The following is a 12,756-nucleotide window of genomic DNA, read 5'->3' on the forward strand; positions in this document are numbered from 1 at the left end:
CTGATTCGATCCGTTATCGATTTGTTTCATTTATTTTTGTTCGTTTTTGTCATCCCGCTAGTCATATTTTCGATCCCATTTTCGATGATCCCGTTTCCAAAATAAGATTTGAAAATATAAACAGGAGAGGGGTTATCCCGACCAATCCCATCCGTTTTCATATCAAAAAAGATCTTGCACTGCACACCTGCTTCTTTCTGCACACAAGACGACTTCAGCAAAACTGAAGTCGGCCAGTTTTGATGAATCTACCTACCTGAGTGGCACCCAAGGAACCAGCATTTGATCTCAACTTGAAGGCCTTTAGGCCTGTTTTGATGCATCTCTAAACAATCGACCCCTCATAAAAAAAACGAGAGAGAGAAAACACTGATCACGACAGACAGACTACGCTGGATCACCACATGGTTCCTGACCAGCAAGCCCAAAAAATGGTAAAACAGAATAGAATCAATCTTTAGTAAATGATGATGAATCGATTCATCCCTTTGCTTTCTCAAAACATTCTTCTGTAACACTCTTTTTTTTAGAGTTCCTTTGATTGAATACAAGCAATAGGCAGCAGGTGAATTTTCTTTCTATACAGATTACAATGCTGCAGGTGAGGTCAGTAAAGCGGGGACGCCGACAAGGGCAGATCACCTCGGTCCACCTATTGGCTGGATGTGGAAACAAAAACAATACTGTGTGTTGAAGCTAGTTATTGTTAATTTTTCTAGCAGCAGTAGCAACTCCTTATAATAGTAAGGGCTGCACAATCAGGAAGAGGGCTCCATATCTGGGGTTCTTGTTCTTTCGATGGTGAAATGATCAACAACCCGTACAGATCTCACAGGGTCAGTTGATGAGGCTGACCTCCACTTGCTTGGATGCTTCCGGTCATGGCTGAGCTGATGAGGCCCTCGTCCCTCTGATTCCCACCTCGGATCCAACTTCCAGTCCTTTGGGACCTGTTTATTCGCAGCAGAGCAAAGAATCATTTTGTTACCAGTGTGCAGTTACATAAGGCGGCAGAGTTATGAGCAGATGGGAGCAACGGAATGAAGGCTGGTCTGTTACCTTGTCAACTGCAAGAGTAAATATTTCTAGATCACCATCCTTCTTAACATGGAACCTTGTGAAGGATTTGTAGTTTGCGATGCGCAGCGACGAGAAGGCTTCATCAAAGTGTATGTGGAACCAATTGATGCAGATGTATAGGTAACTACCAAATATGAGAGAAACAACTGGAGTCGAGAAAATCCAGAAATAGATAAACACAGAAGTGTAGTACATGATCAGAACACTCCGCGAAAGAGACATCATTCCGTTCTTGCATATATTTATTCTTGTCACAGCCATGACCTGAGCAAAGGTATAAGCTATAAGGTACTTGCTAAAACCTACAAAACGTGGATTGGGAATGAAACAGTAACATGCATCAAATCTTGACAAATTAATCTTCTATAGTGTAATGCATCACATTTTCAAAATAATTAAATTCTGAATTGGTGAAGTTAGATTACTAGTTCTTGTCCATACAACATATAAAAATTATTTACAGTAGATCATAGTTAATTCTAGAACTGCACACCCATTCCTCAAGGAATGTCCAAACAAGCAGACTGTAACATTTCCAGAAAATTTAATTACCTCAGGGACGTCAAAGGCTGCCATAAGATATTTTATACATGCTGGATACAGTCCCAGAGTCCATTGCTCCAAACGAGCACGAAGACCAGTAGGATCTGGAAAATGCTCACTTTCCATGGATCGATACCATTCATACAGAGTGTGATAACCTACAACAAAAAATTGTAATAAAGCTTTCACTTTCACTTGAATTTTGACCCATCACGTGTGATAAGCATTCAGGAAGCACACTATGGTATGGCATACCTGAAGTTGCCAATAAATGGTTACGAATACAAATTTCAATGCCCAACTCCAGCAGCAACATTAAAAGTAGTGCTGCAGTTAAATGGGCCAAAACATGGAGGCCGCCTATAATAGCTCTTCTCCTCCTTGATAGTTTGGATGGTACGAATGAATATGACGCCGTCAATAAAGTAAGACTTCCTACTGAAGAGACATAAGAGTGCTCAAAAATATAAAGCAAAGCACTCCATATTGTGCCTGAGAAGCTTTTCAGACGCCCAGACCAAGTTTCTTCATTTAAGATACGAACAAGATTACACTGGAACAAATAGAAATAAATCAAGAATATGAATACAAATTGACATGTTGGTCAACTTGATCTTCCAAGTGATAGTAGCAACATGAATACAAATCAAGAGACCATAAAGGGTAACGGATAATTTATGTGATGCAAAGTATTCTCTGAGGCTGGTATAAAGAATATGACATGTCCAGTACCAGGCGGCTAACTTTTGGTCAACGAACATACTTCAAGATTAACAGTAATTAGTAACACTCTTCAAAAAGAAAAGACAGAAATAAGCAAATAAAAATAAATCCATAACAGAGGTCAGCCAACAGAAGCAAGAAAGGTGCAAATAATACTTAGTTTACAAATCTGGGAATAAATTTGCTAATGAGGCTCAAGATTATTATTAGTAACTAACCTCCACAGTTACTACTATTTTAAACGTGCTACAAAGGATAAACTTTAAAATAAAATGACCATTTTGAGAATCTGTAACTAACCTGTGGGAACATTGAAAACACCAAAATGAAGTATATAAAACCGCCAATGATGTCAAACTGCCAATTCTTTTTGCGGAACTTCAATATGTTACCCAATGCAATCTGTGAATTTAGTAAATCAGATCGTGCTCATCTCACAATTGATGGTATAGTACACAAAAGATTCATAAACTGATCACTGAACTAAATAAGCAAGAATTACTTCATCAACATAGGAAAAAACATACCCCAGTAGACTCATCATAGGATGGATAAGCTGCCTTGCATTCATAGGTGGTTCCAGAGAACCTCTCAAAGTTTCTGAAAACATGTGTTGGGTGCAAAAAGGCACCACCACATCCATTAACAAGCAAGTGTTGCACAAAATTATTCTTTTCTGATCGAGTGGCAGAGTGCCTCATAAAATGGTGTAAATCCCCTGCCATGCGAAGTTTACATCTTCCTTTCAGGTATTCCTGAATTAAGTGTGATACATTCTTGCCTGTAGTCTCATTCCAGTACCAATCAAGAAGCCAGTTTGGCTCATGTGTTACTACAATCACAGAATCATTCTCTCCAACCTGCACAGCTTTAGTATTGAAGTCAATCAATTAAATCTGTAAATATTACCTTCAACTTCCAAGTTCCAAGAGATGTTCTGGAAAGGTAAGGCCGTAAGAGGGATTCCTTCCAAGTAGAAAGCAAATGGGGCTAAGAGCCTATCAGCCTAAGACTACAAAGAATATGCAACAACTCTTCTTGTGTTTACTGTAAATGAAAATAATAACCGGCATACATGGTTGAACACTAGAAGCAATTACTAACGCATGTTGTCCCACGTGAAACCAAAAATAAGGAAATGAAAGGAGTTTAAAGAAAAAAAAGATGAGCAAGCGAAGAAAATGCACCTTATTCTGACAAACATCAGCAAAGAACTTGAATTGGTATACATCAACATCGCCATGGAGAGATAAATCAAGACCAAATATCCACCAACCCTTGGGAAGATGCAATGCAAAATAACTCTTCTTCTGAGGCAGAAACCATCCACCTAACCAGCTTTTATGACATATATATCTCATAAAAGTATGAAGCCCATCAAACCAGTCTGTTATAAAAAAAAGTATCACAAATTGGGAAAGGAGCAAAACACAAACATGCATCGTATTCCTTACATCATTGACCAAGTGCACAAGAAAGAAAATAATATGAGATATTATTAGATTAACCAAGAACGTTTACAAACCATGATTTCCAGGAATTATGAAACACTGTGGTCCATCATATTCAGTCATCTTTGATACACCAGGAGGAAGCTCAGGCTTATCCAAAGCTATATGTTCATCTCTGTACCAAGGTGGAGGTTGCAGAGCATACTCAAAAGGCCTAAAGAAGCGCCTCTCGTATGTAAATGATGAAGGGTTTGGGTACCTGAAAATTCGAAAACGACATATCTATAACTATGATATACTAATGCAATGGACTAAGTCGTGTCTAGCTTATAGATTATGCCATATGTACGGGCAATATTCAATTTAGATACAGACCTCAACATGCAAGTGATATGAGATGATATCTAGTGACTACATGCCATATAAGTATTAGGAATTATAAACTAGAAAAGGTTAAGTTGTATGGAGCCAATGGAGAATGCCAAAGGCACAAAGAATCCTATATCTAAAATAATACCAGATTTTCCTCCTGAGAAAGAAACATGTCATCTTATCCACAAGTACTATTGCTTGAATCATACAGAGCAACCAGGATAACCTTTTTCAGTCAGAGAACAATATGCAAAATATTATGGTGAGAATCAATAAAGTGTTTCCAAAAATAGAACAAAACTAAAGCCAGACTAACTAGATATTCCAACACTCAGTCAGAACTTATTTACATATAATTCCCAAGGTAATAGGAAGAAGTGAGTCACTGTGTCATGTGTTCCTCCTAGCCAAGTAAAAGCAGAAAAGAAATGCTTTGCAAATATGCACAAGTAGATTGTCTGTGGAGAAGAACCAGATTTGGTTAAATATGGTCAATCTTACGCAAGATCTCCGCCGATAATAAGTAAGTTCCCACGTGGAAGAGTATGCATAGAGCCACCGATAACAGTCCTAATAGATGGTTGGGCTAACAGTCGGGCAACTGTATATGATGAATTCCCTCCATCACCGGTGTCTGCAACAAAGTCAAACCAAAGGTCTTCCCTTTCATTGAAGTGGTCATACAATAGGTCATCATTTGGAGTGTTGCCTGTTGGTCCTTTCATTGCAGCCTACAGAAGGATGTAGAAAGTACTTTGAGAAAAAGAATACTTTGACACAAAAATGTGCAAATATGCAGATAATAAAGCTGGAGATAGGAAATTGACCTGCATCATGCGCATGTCAAATCGCCCAACAAAAAGAGTCACAGAGACCATAAGATCAAATGCTGTCTTGAATAAATCAGCTGATGTCCTGTGTAAATATAAATTCAACACATCAGGTCTTTTTTGTTGGTTTCATCTAACTTGATGTGGTTAAATTTGTAGAAGGCCCTACCCTGAATACCAAGGTACCATGTCCAGAAAATCTGGTTTCATATGCCTCTTCAGTTTCTCATCCTCCAAATCTGTTGACGGGTGGGTAAGAGCCCACCTGAAGTATTTACGGAACATAACCAAGAATTAGAATTGCACAATCTGTTAAACTATGTGTGTGGGGGGGCCGGCACCACTGTTGGGCTGCCGGCCCATTAGGGTTAGGGTTTTGTGTCTATATATGTAACCACCACCTCTATGTGATATCAATCAAGCAATTCACTTTCCTACATGGTACCAGACTAGGTTAGGGTTAGTGTTTTCTCGCCCAACCCCGCAGCAGCCGCCAGCATCCCACAGGGACAGCCGCCATCTCAGCCCCCCCAGGAGGCTCATCCTTCCCTCCTAGGGGCGGCCACATCCCAGATGCAGGCCACCACACGGCCTCTTCTCCTCTCCGGCCGTCGGCGTCCCCTCTCCTCTACTCGCCGGCTCCGCTCCTCCGCCGCCGGCCTCTGGCGAGCACGAGAGCAGGCGCAGTTGTCCGCCCCGCCGCCGGCCGGATTCACCGTTGCTTCGACCTTCCCGGCTAGATCTGTCGTTCCTTTGGCCGGATTGCCATCTTCCTGGCTGGATCTGTCGCCGACGTGGCCTTTCCGACCAGATCCGCCTTTACCCCTTCTATTCTGTCGCGGGCGCGGCCACCATGACTGGCGCAGACGCGTGCGCTGCCGCCGGCCTCCCTAGCGGGGCTCCTCGACGTCCGGACGATCGAAGAAGCAAGAAGGTTGGTTTGTTGGTGCTCTTTTGTTGTATCGCGTTGCCGATCGTTGATGCTCGAACGTCGACCCCTCCCGAACCACAAGCTATTGTTGCATGTCTCCCGACCACGACCACGACCACCTCGACTTCGGCTACCTCGACATCTAGGGGATATCACCTTCTCAGAGTCCACACCGGTGTCTACTCCAGCCGCAACATTCACACCCTCACGACGTTGCGACTGTGGGGGGATATCAACCCGTCGGCTCCTACCTTCGGCTTCTACTCCAGTCCCATCGTGTGCAGTGCCCCCGTTGCGACTACGAGGGGGGGATGTTAGATTGTCTGTGCGTGTGGGTGGGCCGACACCACTGTTGGGTTGTCGGCCCATTAGGGTTAGGGTTATGTGTCTATATATGTAACCACCACCTCTATGCAATATCAATCAAGCAGTTCACTTTCCCACACAATCACTAGTCATCCACAGAGAGAGCTTAAGGTATCAGAAAGAAATATTAGTAGCCTCCACGTGGCAACAACTAATTCAGCAATATTAGGTCATGTTTGGAAGCACCCAATTTTTAAGAAACTGGTTTATGAAAACAGACGTGGTTCCAAACTAGATTCTTAAAAACTAGGTTGCTTCCAAACAGGACCTTAGTACGTATAGTGTGAAAAACTAAAGGCATACCCAGTTGATCTCTCCACAACAAAGTTAGCGATATAGAGGCCAACAAATGTAGCCCATAATGAGTACAAAGGAGAGATTTCATCCGATGGGCCAGCACAGGATCCGCTGCAAACTAACTGGAGAAAAACATGATCAAAGAAGTGCAACATGGATGTCACCTTAAGAAAGTGCGACTAGAAATAATAGATGAATAAAGGAGAAGCAGGCAGTACCTCCCCGTAGATAACCCATTTTGCCAGAATAGGATAGTCACTTGCAGATCCAACAGGAGCAAACCAAGACGAACATATCTCATCTTTCAACTGATTCATACGGAGAAAATTTGATATCCAGGTACTCCCGTTTTCATTTTTAAGAAAAGCAAGCAAATTGGGATCAGAACTACTACCAAAAGATTTGCTCTTGTGCACAGCAAGATTCCCACAATGACTGTAGAACACACAACATGCAATGCTGATTACCTGAAAGGAAAAAAAAAGATGAATCTTGCTAGGATCAATATGGAGAAAAAGAATAGGATGGGCAATCTAGAGTGCTTACTGTACAGTTCTGGAGAATTGTCCATACGCCTGGCCTCGTTCCTGCCAAGCGTGCAACCAACCCAATGTACCAGAGACCAATAAATATGATATGAAAGGCAATGATGAAAAGCACTGAGGAGAAATATATTGTCAAGAAAAGCGAGAGGTTCATGCGCATATCAACCCCCATTGACTGGAAGCTAGGAAGATGGTACAGGGATGCAAAGCAAATCCAAGCAACATACCTGCAATTGTACAATACCACTATACGAGTGATGTACATAACAATTAAAGCAATTGACATAGAGCTTCTCTAGCCAATGAAATAAAAAACGCCAAAGCATTGACTTTTGAAGAAGCCTGAAAGTGGATACGTACCAGCGGTTAAAATTTGAGTAGCTGGGCTGAATGGTCCTTCCAAGAAAAGGAGATGAGAAGAAATAGAAGAAGCCAATGAGGCAAACATACATGGACCACCACTTGATATTGTTATCCAGTTTATGTATGAGCGTGTGCATGTTGTCAGACGATATAAAGAAGAGACAGGCAATAATCACTGCAGTCATAATATGCCTGGAGTGCTCGTGAGGGTACGGGTATGTATGTGTCAGGATAGTCCTAACTCTGCCCATCTTTAGTGTTTCCAAGAGTTGGCGTGGGCTACCAATCTGCTTGTCTGAACCCATCTGGACCCTGGATACTTTTGCACGAGCAGAAGAGCTGTTTTGTGAGGTAGTGGTGTGCTACTGAACTTCTCCTTCAGGCATCTAGCTGAACTGATGTGATGTCATGCGTGCCTGGATCTGCGCAAAAGAAAAAAAAAAGTTGATTATACAAAATTGGAAGTATCAGAGCAAAATGATCGACCATTAATGCATAAGCTTATTTCATATTGGCCAACTCGTTAACTAATGCCTATGCGTATTGCACAGTTCTGATGCACACAAGGTACTGTATACTTATTTCAGTCCTCCGTTCCAAAATAAATTGCTTATATTTCATCAAACACCCCCCCTAAACCTATTTAGAGATATAAATGTCAAGTACTAGATTTCTACCTACAATCGATTGACTCCTCGAGATGCACACTTTATTTTGTCGTGACGGAGGGAGCAGAAAGAAGTGGCATCCTAGTACAATTGGTACGCAAGGATCCAGAACTGTAGAGCGAGCCGAGCCATGTGGTAGCACGTGGGCAGAGTGAGTTGTGGTGAAGCAAGGTATCATGATTTTACTCAACAAGTAATAACTAGTGCCGGATATTCTAGTACCACCAAATGTTTGTTTTATACTTATATATAATATAAAATACAAGACGACTTGTCCGTCGTATATTTTACTGTTATAATATAACCCACCAGCACCAGGGAAAAGAAGAAGAAAGAATGGGGAAAGGAAAAGAAGTGGGGAAAAACAACAGGAACCGCGCATTGGATGGGCCCCAAGTCCTACGGAATGAATGAATCGATGAATGGAATGAGAAGGGCGGGTGGTTGACGATGCGAGGCCCGCTCGGTCCCTCTCTCACTCTCTCATGTGTGGGCGGGAGGGTGAAGGAGGAGCGAGTTTTATTAATGCCGCAAAATGCAGTCTTTGCTACTACTAACAAAGAGCGGGTTTCGGATTCGATTGCTCGCCACTGTATGTATGTATGTTATGTATGCAGCATAAGAAAGGGAAACAATAATGCAATGGCAGTTAGGGTGCGTTACCAAGCACGGCAGCGGGAACGGACTCACCGGAGTCCGGATGGATCTCCGCCTCCACTCGGCCGCCGGCAATCCAATCCAAATGCTGGCGTGGCGGGGCGGGGGCGGGGGCGGGGGCGGAGGCAGGGGCAGGGGAGGAGGACGAGCGGGGGGAGCGGCTGTGTGATTGGTGGCCTCACTTCGGCTGGGGGTGGAGGGTCGGCAAGGAGAAGAGACAGGTGCGCTTCGGCATCGGCATCGGCATCCGCATCCGCATCGGTGGGAGACACGAGAGAGGAGAGGATATCCCTCTGCTGCTGTTCCGTTGTGCTCTGATCCATCTCAGCCGTCCATCCCAAAAGCTTCCGTCCAGATTGCTTCCTGTATTGGATAAAAATGTAACGCACATTTTGATGTAAGAGATAAATATATATGAATTGTTTTCTTATTTTTTTTCCCCTGAACCATTGAGGTATACTACATGGACTTAACGATTATACGAGAATTGGTCTCCATATATTACTTTCCAAATATATTAAAATTTAACGGGTCACCAATTTAAATAGAACCATTAGCGATGATAAATTCAATTTGGTGAGCTGTGTTGGTCTTTAGATTTACAGTCACAATTGATTATTTCCGTCATGTACGCATGCGGCTATTGCATTGTTTAACCTTTAGCTGACTATCTGACACAATTGTACATCTCTGGCGTCCAACGCATGAGCTCTATTAATATATATCTTCTACTACAAAGTGGAAAAGCACGTAAGTTTTTTTTTAGAGAGTTGGTAAATAGTTGATAAATGTAGAGAGAAAATGAGATTAAATGAGAAGTGGCTGAATTTATGAAGTTCATTTAGAGAGATATTGGAGAAGAGTTTTTAATTTAACTATCTAAATTATTGATTGAGCGAGTCTTTTAGAGAACTACTGCAGTTGGTCTAAGACTCTATTTATTTTCTTTCAGAATTATATAATTCAGCTTAAAAATTATATAAATATCGAATGATCTGCTTAAAAATATTGATTATTTATTTATTTATAAACATCTAATAATCTATAGAGTAAACAAGGCCTAAAATGTAAAACACGAAACCCCATGAATTATTATCAAGCATAGGACTCTCGTCGTGGGCGTTTTCACTTTTAAAACTGCGCCTTCACTTCTTTCAGTTTTATATGGTGCCGAACCCCCTTAATAACCGAACAGGTTGTTCTCTATGGATCTGTCTACCCCAGACTTCCATGGACACCGGCTGCTACAACTGATGTCAAGTACTACTGCATATATGCTGCTTGAGCTAGATGCTGCTGCTTCACACCTGCTGCTGCTAGCTGGTACCAAACACTGCATATATGCTGCTTCACACCTGCAGAACTGATGGTGAATTCTATGTGTCTGAACTGAATTGTATGAACTCAGGTGATGCTTTTGTGTGAATGGAACTGAATGCATAACTGAATAAGTGTGCAAAACTGAGAAGGACAAATTGTCTGCATAACCGTTTGGGCTAACCGTGTGCTTGTCCGAAAAACTGATTCGACTGACTAACAATTCGAAAGATTGTCAGCATAACAGTTGTCTGACACACTGAGAAACTGAAAAAGTGATTCAACTGAAAATCAGATTGTCTGCATAACACGCAATCACACAAGCAACACTGGCTAGTGCTTGAACAATCACACAAACAGTTTGTCTGCCTTGTGCTTGAACCAAGGGAGGCGACATCGGTGTTGCTGGCGTAGGCAATGGTCAGGCAGAGACCGACATCTCGGTGCTAGGGCTACTTGTACCAACAATGGAGGCCGCGCCGGCATTTGGAAAGCAGGCATAGGGGCGCACAAGGTCGAGCATGGCATCTCTGCGCCGGCGAACCTTCTCCCAATTGACGAGGCGACAAAGGTGAACCGACCAATGCAGTCGTCAATGTAGGGAGAGACGACGGGGCGAAGGGAAGACGGCCGGAGCATCACCCAATGGCGGCGACGGTTCCTTGGTGAGTGGTGGTGACTTGGGTACGGTGGGGCAGACAGGGGAAAAGAAAGCTCGGGATAATTGTACTGTTACAAACGCGCGAGAGAGTGTCTCAGTTCTATTTTTGGAACAAGCGGAAGTATATCGGTTCTAAATGTTCGGAGTCCCATGACCTTCCAAGAAACCAATCACACCCTTTAAAATTAGTTTTAAATGAAAGGGTTTTTTTGAATTGTAAAGGCCTAGGGAATTTGGCTAAACATAATTACTTATCTTATCTGTCTAGAGAACATAGACTCGACTTTATTGCTCTCATGGAGACAGGTCACAGCTCCTTCTCGGATTCTACTTTGAGAGATTTCTGCGGTGGTGCCGACTTTCTCTGTCATCTCATTCCACTTAGAGGAAGGTCGGGGGGTGATGTTAGGGATGAATCTAGGTGTTTATGACATTGGAGCTATTGATGAAGGGGGTTTTATTGCAAGTTCTGACTTCGAAACAAAAAGGATGACTTCATTTGGGCCCTTTTTGTTGTTTATAGCCCATCTCAAGATGATTTAAAGAACGATTTTTTAGCTGAAGTTGCAGGAGTGTGCGGTGCCGAAACACGTCCTTTTATCATAGGGGGCTTTAATATTATGCGAAGAGCAGAAAACAAAAGTAATGAAAACTTCAGCTTTCAATGGCCTAATCTGTTTAATGCTATCATAACGAATTTAGAATTACGTGAAATAGAAATGGTGGGACGACAATTTACTTGGGCAAATGCCTTGGTCCTACCCACGTTTGAAAAGCTTCATAGGGTTTTAATGAGCCCGAAGTGGGAACTTAAATTCCCTAACGTCACAGTACAGACGTTTGACAGATCTCGGTCTGACCATATGCCTTTATTACTGAATGACAAAGCCCCCACGAGCTTGATAAATTTCTCAGAGTTTAAATTTGAATTAGGATGGTTAATTAGAGAGGGATTCTTTGATTTGGTTTCTTCTATCTGGCAACAAGAAAGTAGAGGAGAAACCGCCATACAGATATGGCAGAACAAAATTAGGTCCCTTCGTCAATATTTAAGGGGGTGGGCAAAGAACTCAACGGGGTTAATAAAAAAGGAGAAACAACAACTTTCAGAATTGATTGGTGAACTCGATAAAAAGGCGAAGTTTACTTGCTTATTGCCTAACGAGTTGAATTTTAAAGCTTTTGTCAATGATAGGCTTGCCAGTATCTTGAGAGAGCAAGAAGTACGTCTCTTCCAGCGGGCCAAAGTCAAACATCTCCTCGACGGTGACGATAATACAAAATTAATACTTCCATTTAGTGGTTAACGGTAAGCACCGGAGGCACCGGATTTATTCGTTGGAGGATGATGATGGCGCCTGCATAGTTGATGAGGACGAACTTAAAACACACATAACGAGTTATTACAAGAATCTCTTTGGGAAGCCATACATAACATCGATTGAGCTTGATGAATCTTTTATCCAAGACATTTCTCAAGTCTCGGATACTGAGAATGAAATTTTAGCTGCTAATTTTACTATAGAGGAAGTTAAAAAGGTTGTTTTCCTTTGGAGCACAACAAAGCTCCTGGTCCGGATGGCTTTCCATTAGAGTTTTATCAAGTTTTTTGGGAAGTGATTAAGGATGATCTGTTTGCATTGTTTGTGGATTTTTCATCAAAATTCCCTTTCGGACCATAGCTTAAATTTTGGAGTAATCACTCTAATTCCAAAGAAGGACAACGCAATTAAAATCCAGGAATATAGACCTATTTGCTTTCTTAATGTCTCGTTCAAAATCATAACTAAAGTTCTCTCAAATAGAATAGGCCTTGTGGCTGATAGAATCGTCCGCCCCTCTCAGACAGCTTTTATGCGCGGTCGAAATATTCTTGAAGGGGTTATTATTCTTCACGAATCCATCCACGAATTACAGAGGAAAAAATTAGATGAAATTATTCTTATGTTAGA

The 12,756-nt window shown here is 42.0% G+C and overlaps 1 protein-coding gene across 3 annotated transcripts; it reads right to left on the reverse strand.

Annotated features, from left to right (window-relative positions):
* Positions 1–435: 435 nt before the first annotated feature.
* LOC103631870 (Calcineurin-like metallo-phosphoesterase superfamily protein) lies at positions 436–9,086 on the reverse strand. 3 transcript variants are annotated; one of them, XM_008653703.3, is made up of 16 exons: positions 8,860–9,075; positions 7,499–7,923; positions 7,140–7,252; positions 6,812–7,060; positions 6,600–6,715; positions 5,169–5,264; positions 4,997–5,084; positions 4,671–4,900; positions 3,872–4,056; positions 3,534–3,733; positions 2,874–3,206; positions 2,647–2,748; positions 1,879–2,176; positions 1,633–1,781; positions 1,060–1,344; positions 436–950 (listed from the first exon to the last, which is right to left on the reverse strand). In XM_008653703.3, exons 2-16 carry the CDS (start codon positions 7,584–7,586, stop codon positions 759–761), a joined length of 2,724 nt encoding a protein of 907 aa, XP_008651925.1. In that variant the 5' UTR covers positions 7,587–7,923; positions 8,860–9,075; the 3' UTR covers positions 436–758. The 3 variants fall into 3 exon arrangements, with proteins under 3 accessions (XP_008651925.1, XP_008651922.1, NP_001339560.1); XM_008653700.4 differs by having other exon boundaries at positions 446–950; positions 7,140–7,365; positions 8,860–9,000; NM_001352631.1 differs by having other exon boundaries at positions 461–950; positions 7,140–7,365; positions 8,833–9,086.
* Between the last annotated feature and the right edge of the window lie 3,670 nt (positions 9,087–12,756).

Source organism: Zea mays, chromosome 7 (assembly GCF_902167145.1).
Source record: "Zea mays cultivar B73 chromosome 7, Zm-B73-REFERENCE-NAM-5.0, whole genome shotgun sequence".
Classification (NCBI taxonomy): Eukaryota; Viridiplantae; Streptophyta; class Magnoliopsida; order Poales; family Poaceae; genus Zea; species Zea mays.